The sequence below is a fragment of the Bos indicus genome, chromosome 19 (genome assembly GCF_029378745.1).
Source record: "Bos indicus isolate NIAB-ARS_2022 breed Sahiwal x Tharparkar chromosome 19, NIAB-ARS_B.indTharparkar_mat_pri_1.0, whole genome shotgun sequence".
Lineage (NCBI taxonomy): Eukaryota > Metazoa > Chordata > Mammalia > Artiodactyla > Bovidae > Bos > Bos indicus.
The window spans coordinates 28635954-28652687 of record NC_091778.1 but is presented as its reverse complement, the minus strand read 5'-3'; the positions used below and the strand labels follow the sequence as shown (position 1 = coordinate 28652687).

At 46.9% G+C, this 16734-nt stretch overlaps 1 protein-coding gene across 1 annotated transcript; it reads left to right on the top strand.

The window, feature by feature from the left end:
• Positions 1–718: 718 nt before the first annotated feature.
• TP53 (tumor protein p53) lies at positions 719–13112 on the top strand. Its single transcript, XM_019982111.2, has 11 exons — positions 719–875; positions 8671–8772; positions 8908–8929; positions 9018–9272; positions 9706–9892; positions 9973–10085; positions 10308–10417; positions 10747–10883; positions 10968–11041; positions 11476–11582; positions 12173–13112. Exons 2-11 carry the CDS (start codon positions 8699–8701, stop codon positions 12252–12254), a joined length of 1161 nt encoding a protein of 386 aa, XP_019837670.1. The 5' UTR covers positions 719–875; positions 8671–8698; the 3' UTR covers positions 12255–13112.
• The last annotated feature ends 3622 nt before the right edge of the window (positions 13113–16734 follow it).

Here is a 16734-nt window from a genome sequence, read left to right as displayed (position 1 = left end):
CCCTCCCCAACCGGCAGAGGGCGCCAGCGCTCTGTTCGATGTTACAGGTTTTGCGCCTCTTTTGCATCTCATTACCTAAATTTTTCAGACCTCTGTCTCTTTTCATTCATTCAATAAATACTTATTATTGAACTCTTACTTGCTACCCAGTACTGTAGTAGGTACTGGGAAACAACAATCAATAAGATTGTAGACAAGGTCTCTGCCCTTCTAAGTCTTAGGTTGCTATGTATTGAAGGCAAGGAACAAATCACTTCAGAAAATGATAGGGGTGTGAAGATAATTAAGATGGTGTAATATAGCGCATATGGAGGTATACGTTAAATAGGGACATTATGGAAAGCCTTCCTAAAAGTTGACAGTTTAGTTGATGAGTAAAAACTATCCAGCTATCTAGAAGAGGAGTGTTCCAGGCAGAGAATGCAAGTGCAAAGGCTTTCTTCCTTTCACCATACATGAAACAATGGCAGAAATCTTCCAAAATGGTTTCTACCAATTCGGCCGTTACGGTTTTCGCTTGTCGAGCTTCCCCAATCCAAACGGGTCACTAGCTACACTACCAATATGGCGAGAATCCTGACTTTCCCCGCACTCTCCTCTCCTACTCTCCTTTCCCTTCGCCTCCGCCCTCAGGGGAATTGCTTGCCCTTACTTGTCATGGCGACTGTCCAGCTTTGTGCCAGGAGCCTCGCGAGGGTTGCTGGGATTGGGATTTTCCCCTCCCACGTGCTCCGGACTGGCGCTAAAAGTTTTGAGCTTTTCAAAAGTCCAGAGCCACCATCCTGGCCGCAGGTAGCCGCTGGTCTCCGGGGTCATCTAGCGTCCGACCTCGGAGCGTGCATCCCAGGACGGTGACACCCTCCCCTGAGCTTCGGGTAAGCTCTTGACTGAGACTGATGAGTCCTCTATGAGTCACGGGCTCTTGGCTCCTTGTATTTTCAGTTCGGGGGGATAAAGGGCTGGGGGGCGGTAACTGGGGGGTTAACGATTAGCGGCAGGGAGGGCGGGGGTCTTGGCTAGCGGCAACAACAGGAATGCAATGTTAGCAGGCCCGAGTGTAGATGATTGGTATGTTAAGACCAGCCGAACTCGAAGCTAAACACTTGGGCGGGGGAATGGGGCTTTGGGGAACCTTGAGCCGGCCTAAGGGGCTCTTCCCCACCACCACTAACTCCATCCCAGGGTGTGTGAAATAAGATGCACAAAGCATCAGGGTCTGGGACTTTCGGATCTCGAAACTTCGGGGATTCATGGCTCAGAATTTTAGAACGTGCAGCATCCCAATGGAACCTCGGGCTCCTTTCCGAAGTGGTTCGGGGTGATCCGGAAAGTCCAAGCTGCTAAGGTCCCATAACTTCCGGACCTTTGTCCTTCCTGGAGTAATCTTTCCCACTGGCTCTCAGCTCCGCTGGATGGAGAAAATCTGGTTAAAGGCTGTCAGTCGTGGAAGGGGGTGGGGGGGGCATGCTAAACGAGAGTTTTGCCCGCGAAGCCCTGCAGAACTAGCCGGGCCTCAGAGGCCCTGTTATTGTTTGGCTGTACATTTACATTTCTACCACTGCGGGAGCATTTCCGGTTTCTTTTTTTCGGAGCAGCCCACTATTCACACGTGAGGGAAGTAGAAAGAGAAAAGGTCTTTTATACTGGTCCTCATTACTTGTGAAAGGAGGCTGCTAACCCCTCTACTTTTTTCCCCCTCCTAGCCTGGTTAGCTACCGCTTTTGGAAAGGAAGAGGTATTCTTTTTGATGCAAACCTCAATCACTCCCCCTCTTTGAATGGTGTGCTCCATCCCAATCGACCGCTACCCAGGCGGACGCTACCATTGCGTGGACGGTTTGGGTTTTTTTTTTTTTTTTTTTTTAGCGTCAGAGGGCAGACCCTGGGTATTTCGAGAATGGATACATTTGAGAATTAAACGATAGAAGAAAAACGAAGGGTCGTTTTTTGCGGCGGAGAAACAACTTCTTTATCTGGCTTTGGGCTGAACCATTCCCTTCTCGGACGCAGAGTGAACGTCGTGAAGCGGAAGGGGCGGGGCTTGGAGAGGGGCGGGGCCGAGGTCTTCGAAGCTGCAGTTCTGTCTCGGCTGGTTTTGCCCGCGGGAGGCGGCGGACCGGCCTAGGAGTTCTACCCGTACCAATTTTCCGGCATCTTCATTATTTAGGGCGGGGTCACTTACCACGCACCTGCTACGAACATGACACTGCGCGGTACTTACGTGCTTTTTTCTATGTTAGAAGTAGCATTTACAGCCACCGCCTTTGATTTGTGTCACCGTGGATTTTTTTTCCCTGTTGGAGAACTTCTTATAAATGGAATCATACAGTTTGTGCTCCTTTGTGTCAGGCTTCTTTCCGTCTGTGAAATTCACCCATTTTATTGCATGTATCAGCGTTACCAATACTTTGTTTCTTTATATTTTAGTATATTCCACTGAATAAATAAACCATTGTTTATGCATTCTCCTTTTGATGGCCTTTGAGTGGCTTCTCATTTAAGATTATTTTGAATAAAGCTGCTATTAACATTCTTAAAATTATTTTTGTAGTCATGTTTTTATGTTTTTGGATACTTAGGAGTGAAATTGCTTGGTCATAGAGTGAGGTGTTTATTTATATTTTTTAATTATATTAAAAAGTTCTAGTTATTCAAAGTGGTTGTACTGTTTTACACTCCCACCAGCAAGATAGAACCTGTCTCAGGATTTGGTTTGTCAGGCTTTCTAATGTGGCATATCAATGTGGTTTTTAGTTTGCAATTCTCTGTTAAGTATGTTCCAACAGTTTGCATGTGCTTACTGGCCATTTCTGTGTCAGATATAAAGAGACTGTTCGAGTGTTTTCCCCATTTTAAAAATTGGTTCATTTGCTTTTTGTGTCCTTGAGGTGTTGGAGTCATTTGTATATTCTGGATAGGAATAATGTGTATCCTTTGTCAGGTACATGTGTTTTCTCCTGACCTCTTGCTTGTCTAACAACTCTTACAAGGAACAGAAGATTCATTTTTCTTTTCAGTGGTTTCTTTGACCTGTTTAGGAGATCTTACCCCAAGGTCGTGAAGATATTTTCTTATAGTTTCTCATATATTTTCTTTGAGAATCTTTCTAGTTTTAGATTTAACACTTAAGTCTGTGAGCCATAATTTATTAGTCAAGAACTAATTTTTTTCATGCTGTGAGTTCAAGGTTCTGTGTTATTTTTTCTTATGGCTAGCCAGTTGTTCTAGGTCCACTTGTTGAAATAGCCTTCCTTCCCCCACTGAACTGCTTTAATTGGAGTGCTTGGTCTATTTACATTTAATGCAATTATTGTTAGCATTTGGGTCTGAGTGCTATTTCCTATCTGTCTCCTTTGTTCTTCAATTCAAAAAGTTGAGAAAGAAACAATACCAATCTCACATAAACTCTTTCAGAATGGAGAGGCAGTAACATTGCCCAACTCATTTTATAAGGCCAGCCTAATGCTGTTAATATATACATAACAGTTGGAAAAGAAGAAATAAAATGGCTTTATTCACAGATGGTATGACTGTATACCAAAAGTCCTAATAGAAAATTCATTTTCACACTATGAGAACTAACAAGTGAAAGCTAAAACTAAAGGCAAGTTACAACTTTCAAAGGCAATATGCATACATTGTATTTTTATATAATAGCAACCTTGAATCTAAACTCGTAAACCTGATGTGTTAAGTCATGTCTGAGCCTTTGCAACCCCATGGACTGTAGCCCACCAGGCTCCTCTGTCCATGGGTTTTTCAAAGCAAGGATACTGCAGTGGGTCGCCATTTCCTTTTCCAAAGGATCTTCCTGACCCAGTGATCGAAACTGTGTCTCTTGCATTGGTAGGCGGATTCTTTACCACTGAGCCACCTGGGAAGCCATGGTGAAAAACGTGTCATATTCAGGGATAAATTTAACAAAAAATGGACAAGAGCTCTATATAGAAAACTACAAAATACTGCTGAGAGAATTTAAGGAAATTTTAGCATATTCATGAATTGGAACACTCAATGGTGTTAGGTGTCGGTACTCTTCAGAAAGATTTAACTCAATGATTTAAAAATGTAGAAACTGACAAGCTGATTCTGAAACAAAACATTGGTACAAGTTGGAGGCCTTAAAATACCTGATTTCAAGATTGCTGTAAAGTTACAGTAGGACTTGGTTGTACAACAGAAACTAACACAGCATTGTAAAGCAATTATACTCCGATATATGTATGGTCAGTTGTGTCCCAACTCTTTGTGACTCTATGGACTGGAGCCTGCCAGGCTCCTCTGTCCACAACATTTTCCAGGCAAGACTCAAGTGGGTTGCCATTTCCTCCTCGAAGGGATCTTCCCAACCCATGGACTGAACCCACATTATCAATAGAGTCTGGGAAAAGACACATAAATGTAGTCAAATGATTTTCTGTGAAGGTACTAGAGTGAATCAGTGGGGAGAGGAAAGTCTCAACAAATGGTGCTGAAACAACTGGAGCAGAAAAATGGATTTTGGCCCACACCTCTCACTATACACAACAGTAAATTTGACATGGTTAATAAACCCACACATAAAACTTTCAGAAGAGAACACAGTATCTTTGTCTTGGTATGGGTAGGTTACACAGCTTTATCAAAGTTTGTCAGATTTTGTGATCAAAATAGTATGATACCATTTCAACCTATGTAAGTTTCACCTCAAAAACATTTGTGGGGTTGTGGGGAGTTACTAGAGGTACGGGTGAGACAATAAAGGCAAAATGCTTGATTATTCTTCAAGCTAAGTGATGGGTACTTGGGAGGACATTATTCTGTTTACTTTTTTTAATCTGATTAAAATATCCATTATTTTTTTTCCGTCAATATTTTTATTTTGGAAAAGTACATAGTACAAGAGTAACAACACATTCCCACCAAATAATTTTTAACAACATTTTGTCTTATTTTTGTCTCCATGTTATTTTAATTATACAAGCAATGTATAGATACCACCTTTAAAATTTTTTTCTTTGTTAATAAAGCTAAAACCAGGAATTCCCTGACTATTTCACTTCCAGGGCCCAGGTTCAATCCCAGGTTGGGGAACTAAGATCCCACAAGCTTCAAGGCACAGCCAAAGGGGGAGGAAAAACTAAAACCCCTTTGACTCTACTACCCCCAATACCCTAAGCATACATACCCTCTCCCTGAGAATATCATCACTATTAAAGATTTTGTGAATTTGTAGTCTTCTTGCCTTTCATGCTTTTATATATATATTTATAAGCAATAAATAATCATTTTATGTGTTTGATTTCCATAGACTAAATTACTGTGTTTTGTTTTTTCTTGCAAATCGTATTTTCACCCAGTATGTTTCTGAACTGTAACAGGTTACATATACACATAAAATTCATTTCCGTAAACCACTGTAATGAATACACTGCATTTCATTTACCTATTCCTTATTGATGGATACCAAGGTTGTTTCTTGTCACCGGCCGCTAGGAACAACAATGTCATGAACATTTTTGTGCAAGACTCCTATTGCCCCCTTGCAATCATTTTTCTAGGACGTCCACCGAGAAACGGTTTTGCTAAGTAGCAAGAGGTATGGTTTTCAGTTTTACCAGATGCTCCCTTATTTCTTCCAAGAATCAATTTTTTTCAATTACACAGCTTCCAGCCAACAGAAAGTTTTTTGTTTTTTTTTTTTTCAAACATCAGGCCCTGGGAGAAGCCAGAGCATAATTATTTAGAGCTTGGGTGTGGCTTCAGACAGCGTGTGTTCAAATCCCTGGCCCTGACTCTGGAGAGCTTTCTGAGCCTGGGTAATTCCTTTAACCTTGTTCTCTCCTCTGATGATAGTACCTACCTTACTTGCTTTTTGAGAGGATTACTGAGATAAGCCACTGAAAGCAGCGGAGGTCTATATAAACAGCAGCCATTGTTAGGATAGTGATAGGCCTGCCTCGCCTTTAAGTCCCAGCTGAGTTTACTGCCTTCCCAGGGGGCTGTTTTGGAAAGGCTCCGCCTCCCCAGCCATCCAGAGGGTCTGGTTCAGCCTCTGACAATTTAGAACTATGACCCCCTGATGTTCACACCCACGGGAAGTATCTGGTCTGAAGAGGTTTCCTAGAGAAAGAAAATGAGAATTCAGTTGCTACCAAGGACTGAGAGAGGGAGACCTCCTAGGTCCACAGGGCTATCCCTCTCCCTGTGGGACTGAGACCTTGGCCCACCCTCCCAGAACAGCCCCTCCCAACCTGTTTACGGAACACAGTTGCCTGAAGGGGGTGAACTAGCAAAGATCCCAGCAGGACCATAAAAGTCCCACCCGCTCCCAGTCACAAAGCTCTCTCCAGCAATAATATAGAACAAGTAAAATTGGGATAACCATATAAAGAGAAGCATTTATTGAGCTCTTGCTATGTGCTTTTCTCAACTCTTTATATTTCCCGTAATCAGTGGGATACTATTTTATAGCAAAGGACATGGAAGCACAGCGAGGATCAGCAACCTTCCAAAGTTAAACAGTTATTAGACGGTGGCTCGGGACACAGGCCTAGCCTGTCTGCCTGCAGAGCCCATGCTCTGCCATATTTGCCCTGGAAGATTTAAGATGAGTGCGGTCATGCAGCAAACTTAACTGACAATACAGCATCAAACCCTGGGCTTTTGACTTCTGCGCCCCATCTCTACATAAACAGCTTCCCTTCCATAATAGTCTCAAAAGTTATTTTGATCATCTATCTAAGGGAAACCCTGGTCCTTTCCCCCAAGGCAAACATTTGGCATCCCACTGCTGTCCCCTCTTGCCTTCCTCCAGGCGCATTCAGAGTCCATTCCCCATCAGCTTTGGGAGCTATGATAAGTGGCACTTTGCCAGCCTTACGAAAGATAGCTCTGCAGGGTAGTCTGTAATGAAGTAAGCATCTTAATCCTAGACCTTCAAACAGGCATTGTTCATAAAAGCTCGTTCACTCACCTATATGAATTGTGGGCAGATCACTTAGCCTCTCTAAGACGTTCTCACCTGTCAAGAGGCAGGTGTGGTTATCCGGACAAGTAAGATAACCCAACTCCAGAAGATAGTAAAGGACAGGGAACCTGGTGTGCAGCAGTACATGAAGTCTCAGAGTCGGACACAACTTAGCTACTGAACAAGATATCACACGTGAAAAGATTTTTCACACTCTACATAAGTATGCAGACCCTATATCAACAGAAAGGTGCAGGTGAACCTTTGTGTGTGTGCGTGTGTGCTTAGTCGCTCAGTCACATCCGACTCATTGTGACCCCATGGACTATAGCTCGTCAGGCTCCTCTGTCCATTGGGATTCTCCAGGCAAGAATACTGGAGTGGGTTGCCATGCCCTCCTCCAGGGGATCTTCCCAACCCAGGGATTGAACCCAGGTCTCCCACATTGTAGGCAGATGCTTTACCATCTGAGCCACCAGAGAAGCCCATAAGAGCTGCTTGCTTGGAGGGGGTTGTCATTACCATGGACACAGAAGAAAAGTGTAGTGAACATGGACTTTGATCCGTGGGCATGGTTCTGAGCAAAGCTGATGACAAATTTGGCATCAAGAAAGATGGCATGTTGAAACTATTTGAAAGCTAGCCTGGGAAATGAGTTGGTGGTGACAGGGCCCTGGCCCAGGCCACAGCCACCCCCTTGTCCCCTTTGCTCCCTTGACTGCTCATAACCAGCTTACAGGCTGGGTACGAGGATTTACTTATTCACCCCAGTTATTGAGCCTGACCAGGTGCAAGCCATTATGCTAGTAACTGGTGAGCAAGACAACATCCCTACCCTGAAAACATTTATATTCCAATAGAGGAAACAGGCAAAATGAGCAGGGAAAGGTAACATAGTATAATTACCACAAGAATTAAAAGAAGGTGACCTGAATTGAAATAAGGTGACAGGGTTTGGCTGGCTAGCTGTGATGGAGAAGTCCAGGGAAACATCCCTGCTAAGGTGCGACGTTCATGATGAGGTCAGTGAGGAGGTTACCCTGTAGGGATGCAGGGCCCAGGGTCCCGAGTTCAGTGAACTGGGAGTGTCTGATAAGCATCAGAAAAGGAAAGTGAAGTCCGACTCTTTGCGACCCCATGGACCATAACCTACAGGCTCTTCTGTCCATGGGATTTTCCAGGCAAGAGTACTGGAGTGGGTTGCCATTTCCTTCTCCAGGGGATCTTCCTGACCCAGCAATTGAACCTGGGTCTCCCGCATTGCAGGCAGATGCTCTACCATCTGAGCCACCAGGGAAGCCAGAAAAGGGAGAGGGTGCTAAGAGGTGAGGTCAGAGAGGTGGGCATGGGTTGGGCCCTGAGGGATTTGTAAGCCAGGGTGAGGAACCATCCCAGGGGAGCAGGTAGAGGGATGGGGGCAGAGGAAATGAACCAAGAGTTACTTCATCCTTACTACTGCAAAAGAGGGCAGAAATACATATACACTGAGGAAGGCCTGTGGATTCAGTGGTGGGAAGGTTGGAAGTCCCTCTCTGGTTGCCTTTATCCCTCAAGGAAGTGTGTGATAAGACTGCTGAGGTGTGGGGCAGGTGCCTCCCCTACCCCCCAGCAGATCCTCAGCTTCCAGGTGTGCTGTGGGCAGAGGGGGTCCCTCCTGCCTCCGGACTGGGTAACCCAGGGTTGGGTGTGTCTCAGGGTGGATCCTCACTTTTCTCCCTCCAGCGGCCACACAACCTTCCAGGGAGCTACAATGGAAGAATCACAGGCAGAACTCAATGTGGAGCCCCCTCTGAGTCAGGAGACATTTTCCGACTTGTGGAACCTGTGAGTGGAGGTCTGGAGGGAGGGCAGGCTCACTGCTCAGCCTCCAATAACCTTGCCCCATCATGGTCCCCAGCCCCTTGGTAGAGACCTGGGAGAAACAAAAGCCAGTCCTGACTTTCTGCTCCTTTCTTTCAGACTTCCTGAAAATAACCTTCTGGTAAGGCCTGGGGCACGGGCGGGGCCTGGGGCTGCGGGTCCAGAGGGTGGGAACTGGGCCTTCTGACGCGCACTTCTCCCATCTGTAGTCCTCCGAGCTCTCCGCACCCGTGGATGACCTGCTCCCGTACACAGATGTTGCCACCTGGCTGGATGAATGTCCGAATGAAGCGCCCCAAATGCCAGAGCCTTCTGCCCCAGCTGCCCCGCCACCAGCCACCCCAGCACCAGCCACCTCCTGGCCCCTGTCGTCCTTTGTCCCCTCCCAGAAGACCTACCCTGGCAATTACGGTTTCCGTCTAGGGTTCCTGCAATCCGGAACAGCCAAGTCCGTGACCTGCACGGTCAGTGGCCCTGGGGAGCCGACTTCCCTATCAGTACCTGGCCATACAGCCTAGGGGTTTTCTGTTCAGAAGTTTGGGGTTCCACTTCAGCCTTTGCCTTTTTGTCAGTCTTTTTAGATCTTACCTAGTTAGTTTGTGACCTTTGACTCCATCCCAATGTTGCATTTTCCCCTTGACCCTTGGGTTTTCATCCTTCCCGTCACATTCTCAGTATCTGTCGTGAAGCCATTTCTTCCTTTTTTCTTCACTTATTCATTCTGTAGCTATTGGAAGTACACTTCTGGGATGTGGACCCCCCACCCCCAACCCTGCCATCTCTAGCTACCCTGCCCTCACAGGACACCGCTTCCAGTCGGTACTTGGTGCTTGTACATTCGACCCTTGGGTACTTGTCCCCTGACCCCTCCGTTCATTCTTCCTCCTTCTCCTCCAGTATTCCCCTTCCCTTAACAAGCTGTTCTGCCAGCTGGCCAAGACCTGCCCAGTGCAGCTGTGGGTCGACTCGCCACCCCCGCCCGGCACCCGCGTCCGCGCCATGGCCATCTACAAGAAGTTGGAGCACATGACGGAGGTTGTGAGGCGTTGTCCCCACCATGAGCGCTCCTCTGACTATAGCGATGGTGAGCGGCGGGGACTGTGGATGGGACCGGCCTGGAACCCGGAGCCCCCAAGCCCCTAATTCCTCCCTGATTGCTCTCAGGTCTGGCCCCTCCTCAGCACCTTATCCGGGTGGAAGGGAATTTACGCGCGGAGTATTTGGACGACCGGAACACCTTTAGACACAGTGTGGTGGTGCCCTATGAGTCCCCCGAGGTCCGGTTTGGCAACTGGGTTCTCCGGGGGGAGGGGGTTTGTCTGTGACCACCCTAGGTGGGAGGGAGGGGGCTATCTCCTTCTTACTTGACCTCCCACAGCCTGTGAGGTGCGCAGAGCAGATGGGTTGTCGCCATTCCACAATTGAGGAAACAGGCTCACAGAGGCTGACAGCCTCCCCGGGGCTGGGTAGCCTCACGGCCGGCCTGTGCTCTCTCCCAGATCGACTCTGAGTGCACCACCATCCACTACAATTTCATGTGTAACAGCTCCTGCATGGGGGGCATGAACCGGCGGCCCATCCTCACCATCATCACACTGGAAGACTCTTGGTAGGGACCACACACCACCCTCCACTCTAGCTTGCTCCCTAATCTCCGCCTGCCTGTCCCCGGGACCCCGCCCCTCACCACATTCTCCCACACTACCAGCCAGCGTTCCCTCTCTCTGCATTCCCTTTATGGACTTCTCTGCTCCTCCCTCCCTCCTTTCTCCAGCTTTGGGACCTCTCTTGCTGGGGTCTTCTCAATCTGGAGCTGGCGCTCAGGCTCCCCTTGGGATGGGGGTGGTTGGGAGTAGGTGGGGCCTGGTTCACAGGAGAACACAGAGACAGGGTCCCCCTTTCTGATTGCCTCCTGCTTCCCTCTTCCTACCCTGGTAGTGGTAACCTGCTGGGACGGAACAGCTTTGAGGTGCGTGTTTGTGCCTGTCCTGGGAGAGACCGCCGCACTGAGGAAGAAAATCTTCGCAAGAAGGGGCAGTCTTGCCCCGAGCCACCCCCTAGGAGCACTAAGCGAGGTGAGCAGGAGGTAGAAGAGGCAGCAAGGGTGCAGTTCTGCCCCCAGTTCACTCTTTTCTCACCTTTCCTTGCTTCTTTCCCAGCACTGCCTACCAACACCAGCTCCTCTCCACAGCCAAAGAAGAAACCACTGGATGGAGAGTACTTCACTCTTCAGGTACCAAGTCTGGGGGAGAGAGAGGTGCAGTCTCTCACCCCAACTCCATGGGGTTGGATAAGGGAAGAAAAAAATATAAATGTAGCAGATGTGAGGTTAAGCCCATTTTTTCTAGTCATCCTTTCGTCTGTCCATGGCCATGATTCACTGGTGGTGGTGATGGTGGCTGTGGGGTTTAGTCACCCAGTCGTGTCCGACTTTTTCAACCCCGTGGACTGTAGCCTGCGAGGCTCCTTGTCCATGGGATTTCCCAGGCAAGAATACTGGAATGGGTTGCCATTCCCTGCTCCAGGGGATCTTCCCCACCCAGGGATTGAACCCATGTCTCCTGTATTGGCAGGTGGAATCTTTAACACTGAGCTACTGGGGAAGCCCCTTGGTTCTTGTAGTGACTTTGCCTAATATTTCTTTGTTCCCTTCCGTCCTTGCCACAGATCCGTGGGTTTAAACGCTATGAGATGTTCCGAGAGCTGAATGATGCCTTGGAGCTGAAGGATGCTCTGGATGGAAGGGAACCAGGGGAAAGCAGGGCTCACTCTAGGTGAGTGATCCAGGTCTTCCCCAGTGCCCAGGCACACACACACACGCACACACACATATCTGCTGCTTTCCTGTGTTAGAAAGCCATGGTATTCCATTCTGGTCCTGCCTTCAAGGTAAAAGGCAGCTGATACCCTGCCGCTGGGTCCCAACCCTGCCCAGACATTCTTTAGACTTCCTCCACTTTCCTGCCTCCGGGAGTCCGAGGCATGGATGTTTCTTTGCCTATTCTAGCAAACCCTAGACTCTCAGAGCTAGGGTCTCAAATAGAGACCTGATAACTGTGGGATATCAGGCCTTGGAGTCAGATGCTCAGCCATCCAAAGTACTAAAGAGTCATGTTGGCCTTGTTACTTCCCTTCCCGGGCTCAGTTTCCTCATGTGTCAACTGGGGTAAGGGAAGATTAAGAGACTTACACCCACAAGTACCCCAAGGTGCTCAGTCAGCATGCCTGCCCTTGGCTGTGACCATTTTAACGTAAGTTCTCCTTGCTCCCGCCTCAGGCCCTTCGAAGCTCAGGTCCAGGAAGGGGGGCCCAGAGCTTCTCACTCAGATGATGTCATCTCCTCCCCTCCCTTTTCTCCTCTCAGCCACCTGAAGTCTAAGAAGAGGCCTTCTCCCTCCTGCCATAAAAAACCAATGCTCAAGAGAGAGGGACCTGACTCAGACTGATGTCTTCTGCTTCCTGTCACCTGTTGACATCCCCACCCATATCCCCTGCTCCTTCCCTGGCATTTTTTAAGACTCAGGTGCTTAGACCTCTGCTTGGTGCAGGTGCGCCTTAGAAACCCCCTGGGAGTCTTCATCTGCTCAGCCTGTGGCTGTGCTAAAGAGGCAGACCTGCGCTCGTGGTTTCTGGGGATTTGGGGGGTGCTGGCGCTTTCCAGCTTAGCTTTCAAGGTTTTTACTGTGAGCCGTGTTCGGGAGAGGTCAGAATGTGTTCCTGCATGTGAGGAACATCTTATAACCAGCCATACACTGGGTTGGAAAACTCAGTCCTCTGCCATACTAGCCAGGGAAGCTATCTTAAGTTGTTCGATTTTCTCCTGACTTCATTGTTCACATCTATAAAAAACTGATAATCATACCTACCTCACGGGGGGTTTGTTGTGAGGGTTAATGAAATAATGTATGTCTGGCCCCAAAACCATTATTTGATTACATAATGTCTGGGACTTAGTGCCTTTTGTGGGTGCTGGTTCTTTGTCCCCCTGGGTGGATGATTTGACAGTTTCTGACTGAATGGCTGGTTAAAGGGAAGAAGTCTCCAAGTCCCTTCTCTCCTGGCCCTGCCAGATCATAACCCCTTGGTGAACCTCAGTGCCAAAGGGGAAAGCTCACCTTATCCTGGATCCCAGTGGCTTCCACCCCTGCTGTATCTGCCAGTACCTGTCTTATTTCCCCCAAATGCTTCCGCAGATTTCTTCTGTACTTTGCAAGGCACACCATGTCACCCACACCCCTCCTCTTCCCTTTTTATATCCCATTTTTTATATCAATTTCTTATTTTACAATAAAACTTTGCTACCACCTGTGTGTCTTGAGAGATTGGGGTCAGTGCAGGGGTGAATTAAGGGAGTGAGTTTGGGAAGCAGCCACCTGAGTCTTCAGGGAGCACATTTTTTTTTGGCGGGAGGGTGGCGGCAGGCGGCGCCAGTGCCTGGTTTCCTGGAGGAGAACAAAGCCTGGAGACTGGGTCAGTCTGCAGGCTGCATGACAATAAGGGAAGGGGTGCCTCCATTCATAACTTGGGAACCAACTGTCCCCCTCCCCTCCTGCCAGGGCTGGCACAAGGTCTCTGCTCCTGCTTCTAGGATTGGGCTGCTGCCCCCTCTCAGCCTCACCAAGGATTATGGGATTTAAATGTCTGATTTAGTAAGCCTGAGCCTCCAGGGTGGCCATCTGCTCCCCAGGAAAGGGGCAGGATACCTGGGTTCTGAAGGGGAAGGACAGTGGGTGCTATGGTGAGGAGAGAGAAGGCCTGCCAGCCAGGGTCCCCAGGAAGTGGGGGCGGCTAAGGTGAGGGCTGGGACATGGGACTGGGGCCTACCCGGCGTCCCCACACCCGGGCCTCGTGCCAGCCAGCTGAATGAATGGAAGCTTTAAACTCTGCCAGGAAAACCTTTCAAAGGGCTTCTTGGGGTAGGGAGGAGAGTCGAGCCTGGGGAGCCCTGCACCCCCCTCCACCCGTTCTGTTCCTTAGGGCTGCCAGCTCCCAGGGAGCGGGGCTGGGGGCAGGCTCTCCCCATCATCCCACACCCGCCACTGCTGCCTGAGCCAACATTAGAAGGATGGCCAGACTGGGGCCACAGCTCATCTGCCTCCTCCCTGCGGGCAGAGAGAGCAGAGTAAGGTCCAGAGGGGCTTCTGGGACCACTGTTCCCTCAACCTGGCTTAAAGTCCCTGAGGGAATCCCCAGGCTTACCCTGAGGATCCCAGACAGCTATGAAGCCACCAGCTCCCTGGCCTCGAAATCACACTTTTTCTTCCTTTCTGGAGAATGCCAAACACTACCCAGGATACCCAGAACCACTTCTTGTAGAGATCTTTAACTTTGCCATCTCTCCTCACAAGCCAGGCCCTTGGTAAACCAGAGCACTTGAAACTCGAAATTTCCTTGCCTCACTCCTATAGACAGGTCACCTTGAGCCTCTTTCTGACCAGTGTCCTGCACCCCCCTACACTCCACATTTCTCTAGAGTGTGTCCTTAGCTCTTTTTGTTTCTGCTCTACTCCTTCACAAAGCAGAGCCTTCCTTGCTCTGCCAATCCCTTTGTGTCCTGATAGGTTCAGTTCAGTTCAGTCACTCAGTTGTGTCCGACTCTTTGCAACCCTGATAGGTTACTGGTCTGAGAATTAACCCTGGGTTTTCAGGCCAGTTCTACTAAGCTATGTGACTTCCAATGAGTCCCTGACCTCTCTGGTCCTACTTGCTCACTTCCTTCCCTCTGGCTATATTCCCTCCTGACAATCTAGCCAGCAGATATTCATTGACTGATGCCTTACTGTGTGCCCAGGATTGTTCTATGTTGTGGGGACCAGTGGCAGACTTGGCCCTGCCCCCACACTCAAAGAGCCCAAGTCCTGTTCCGCTAAGTTTTAGAATAATTTTAAAAACTTACCTCCTTGATTTCAGGAACACAGGGGCCCCAAATCTATAACACTCAGTAGAAGTTGTACAATGAGGAAAATGTAAAGCCATAAATGTTTTCTTTATTTAGAAAAAGAAAAAGGAAGCTAGCATGCAGCCTAAAAATTAAAGATATAACTTATTGAAAGAGAAAGCCAAGTTGGTTGAAAGAATAAATTCAAAAGCAGGACTCAAGCGGGGGCGGGGGGGAAAGATACACTTTAAACAAAGAGAAAAACTCAAGAGTTTGCGAAAAAAAGGAACAGTAAGAGCAAATTAATCCAATGTTTAAATAAACTATTCCAGACCATAGGAAAAGTGGAATCTCCAATTCATGTAAATTTTTTGTGATTTCATTAATATTAAAACTTAATCAAGATACTAAAAAATTAAAAGCAAACTAATTTATAGAGATGCAAAACATCTTAATAGTATCAAAAAATATATATTGATGAATCAAAAGAATATTAACATTATAACCAAGTAGGGTTTATTCCAGGAGCATAAAATTGGTTTAATAGAGAGTCTGTCAACATAATTCATTGTATTAATAAATTAAGGAATAAAAATATGATCATATCAACAGATGCTGAAAGGAATTTGATTAAATTTCAGCAGCCATTCCTTTAAAAAAGAAAAGAGTAATGGAGGAACTTTCTGGTGGTCCAGTGGTTAAAACTCTGTGCTTCCACTGCAGGGGGTTTGGGTTTGATCCCTGGTCAGGGAACTAAGACCCCACATCACTTGGCCAAAAAAAAATAGTAATGGAATACTGGTATTATCCTAATGGTTAAACCCTAAGGTCATTTCAATTTAAATTAGAACTATACAAAAAGACTTCCCTGGCAGTGTTAAGACTTACTTTCACTGCAAGAATGCCCACTAACATCAGTTTTAGAGCACTCAACAGGATTTTTAGAGATGAAGAAAACAAAACATTGTTTAAAAAATAAATATTTTTGCTTTTTGGATCATATGCTTATGTACCTAAAAACTAACCTCTTAGTTAATAATAGATGATGGAATTAAGCTAATTTAATAAGGTAGATGGATAGTAGATGGCAATAAAATAATTAGGGATAAGTTTCACAAGAATCACACAAAAAAATGAAAGAATGGCACAGACTCAATTTGGAGAAAATTATAAAACCTTATCTAAGGACATAAACCAAGCTCCAAACAAAAGGAAATGATAACCTGTTCTTACATGGGAAAACTTACTATCTGATAAAAAAGATGAGTTCTCCTGAAATAAAGATACAATGCAATTACAATCAGAATCTCAACAAGTCTTGATGGCTTTTGTTTTTGAGAATTGGATATATTTGTCATAAATTTATAGAGAAGAATAAGTGCCCCCAAATAACCAAAAAGGAATGGGCAGAGGGCTTGCTTGCCTTGCTAGGTATCAGAAAACAGACTATAAAATCAACTGGCATCAGATCAATATGGCTTGGTATAAGGAGTGATAGACAAGCCAGCAATGAATCCAGAAGAAGAACTCAGTATGTAGTAAAATGTATTACACAGCCAAAGTTGGCATTTCAGTTCAATGTGTTTAGTTGCTCAGTTGTGTCTGACTCTGCAAACCCATGGACTGTAGCCCACCAGGCTCCTCTGTCCATGGGGATTCTCCCGGCAAGAATACTGGATTGGGTTGCCATGCCCTCCTCCAACCCACTCCAGGGGATCTTCCCAACCCAGGAATCAAACCCAGGTCTCTTTCATTGCAGGCAGATTCTTTACCATCTGAGCTACCAGGGAAGCCCAAGAATACTGGAGTGGGTAGCCCATCCCTTCTCCAGATCTTCCTGACCTGGAGGATCAATGGGAGGAAGTAAATTAAGAATTTTTTTTTAATGAAGCTGATACCCTAATAAAATAATACGAGACTCTTCATTTGTACCACACAAAAAGAAATCAAAATAGACCAAGTGTGGGAATTTCTTGGCAGTCCAGAGGTTAGGACTCCAAGCTTCCACTGCAGGAAGCCAGGGTTTAATCTCTGGTCATAGAAGATCC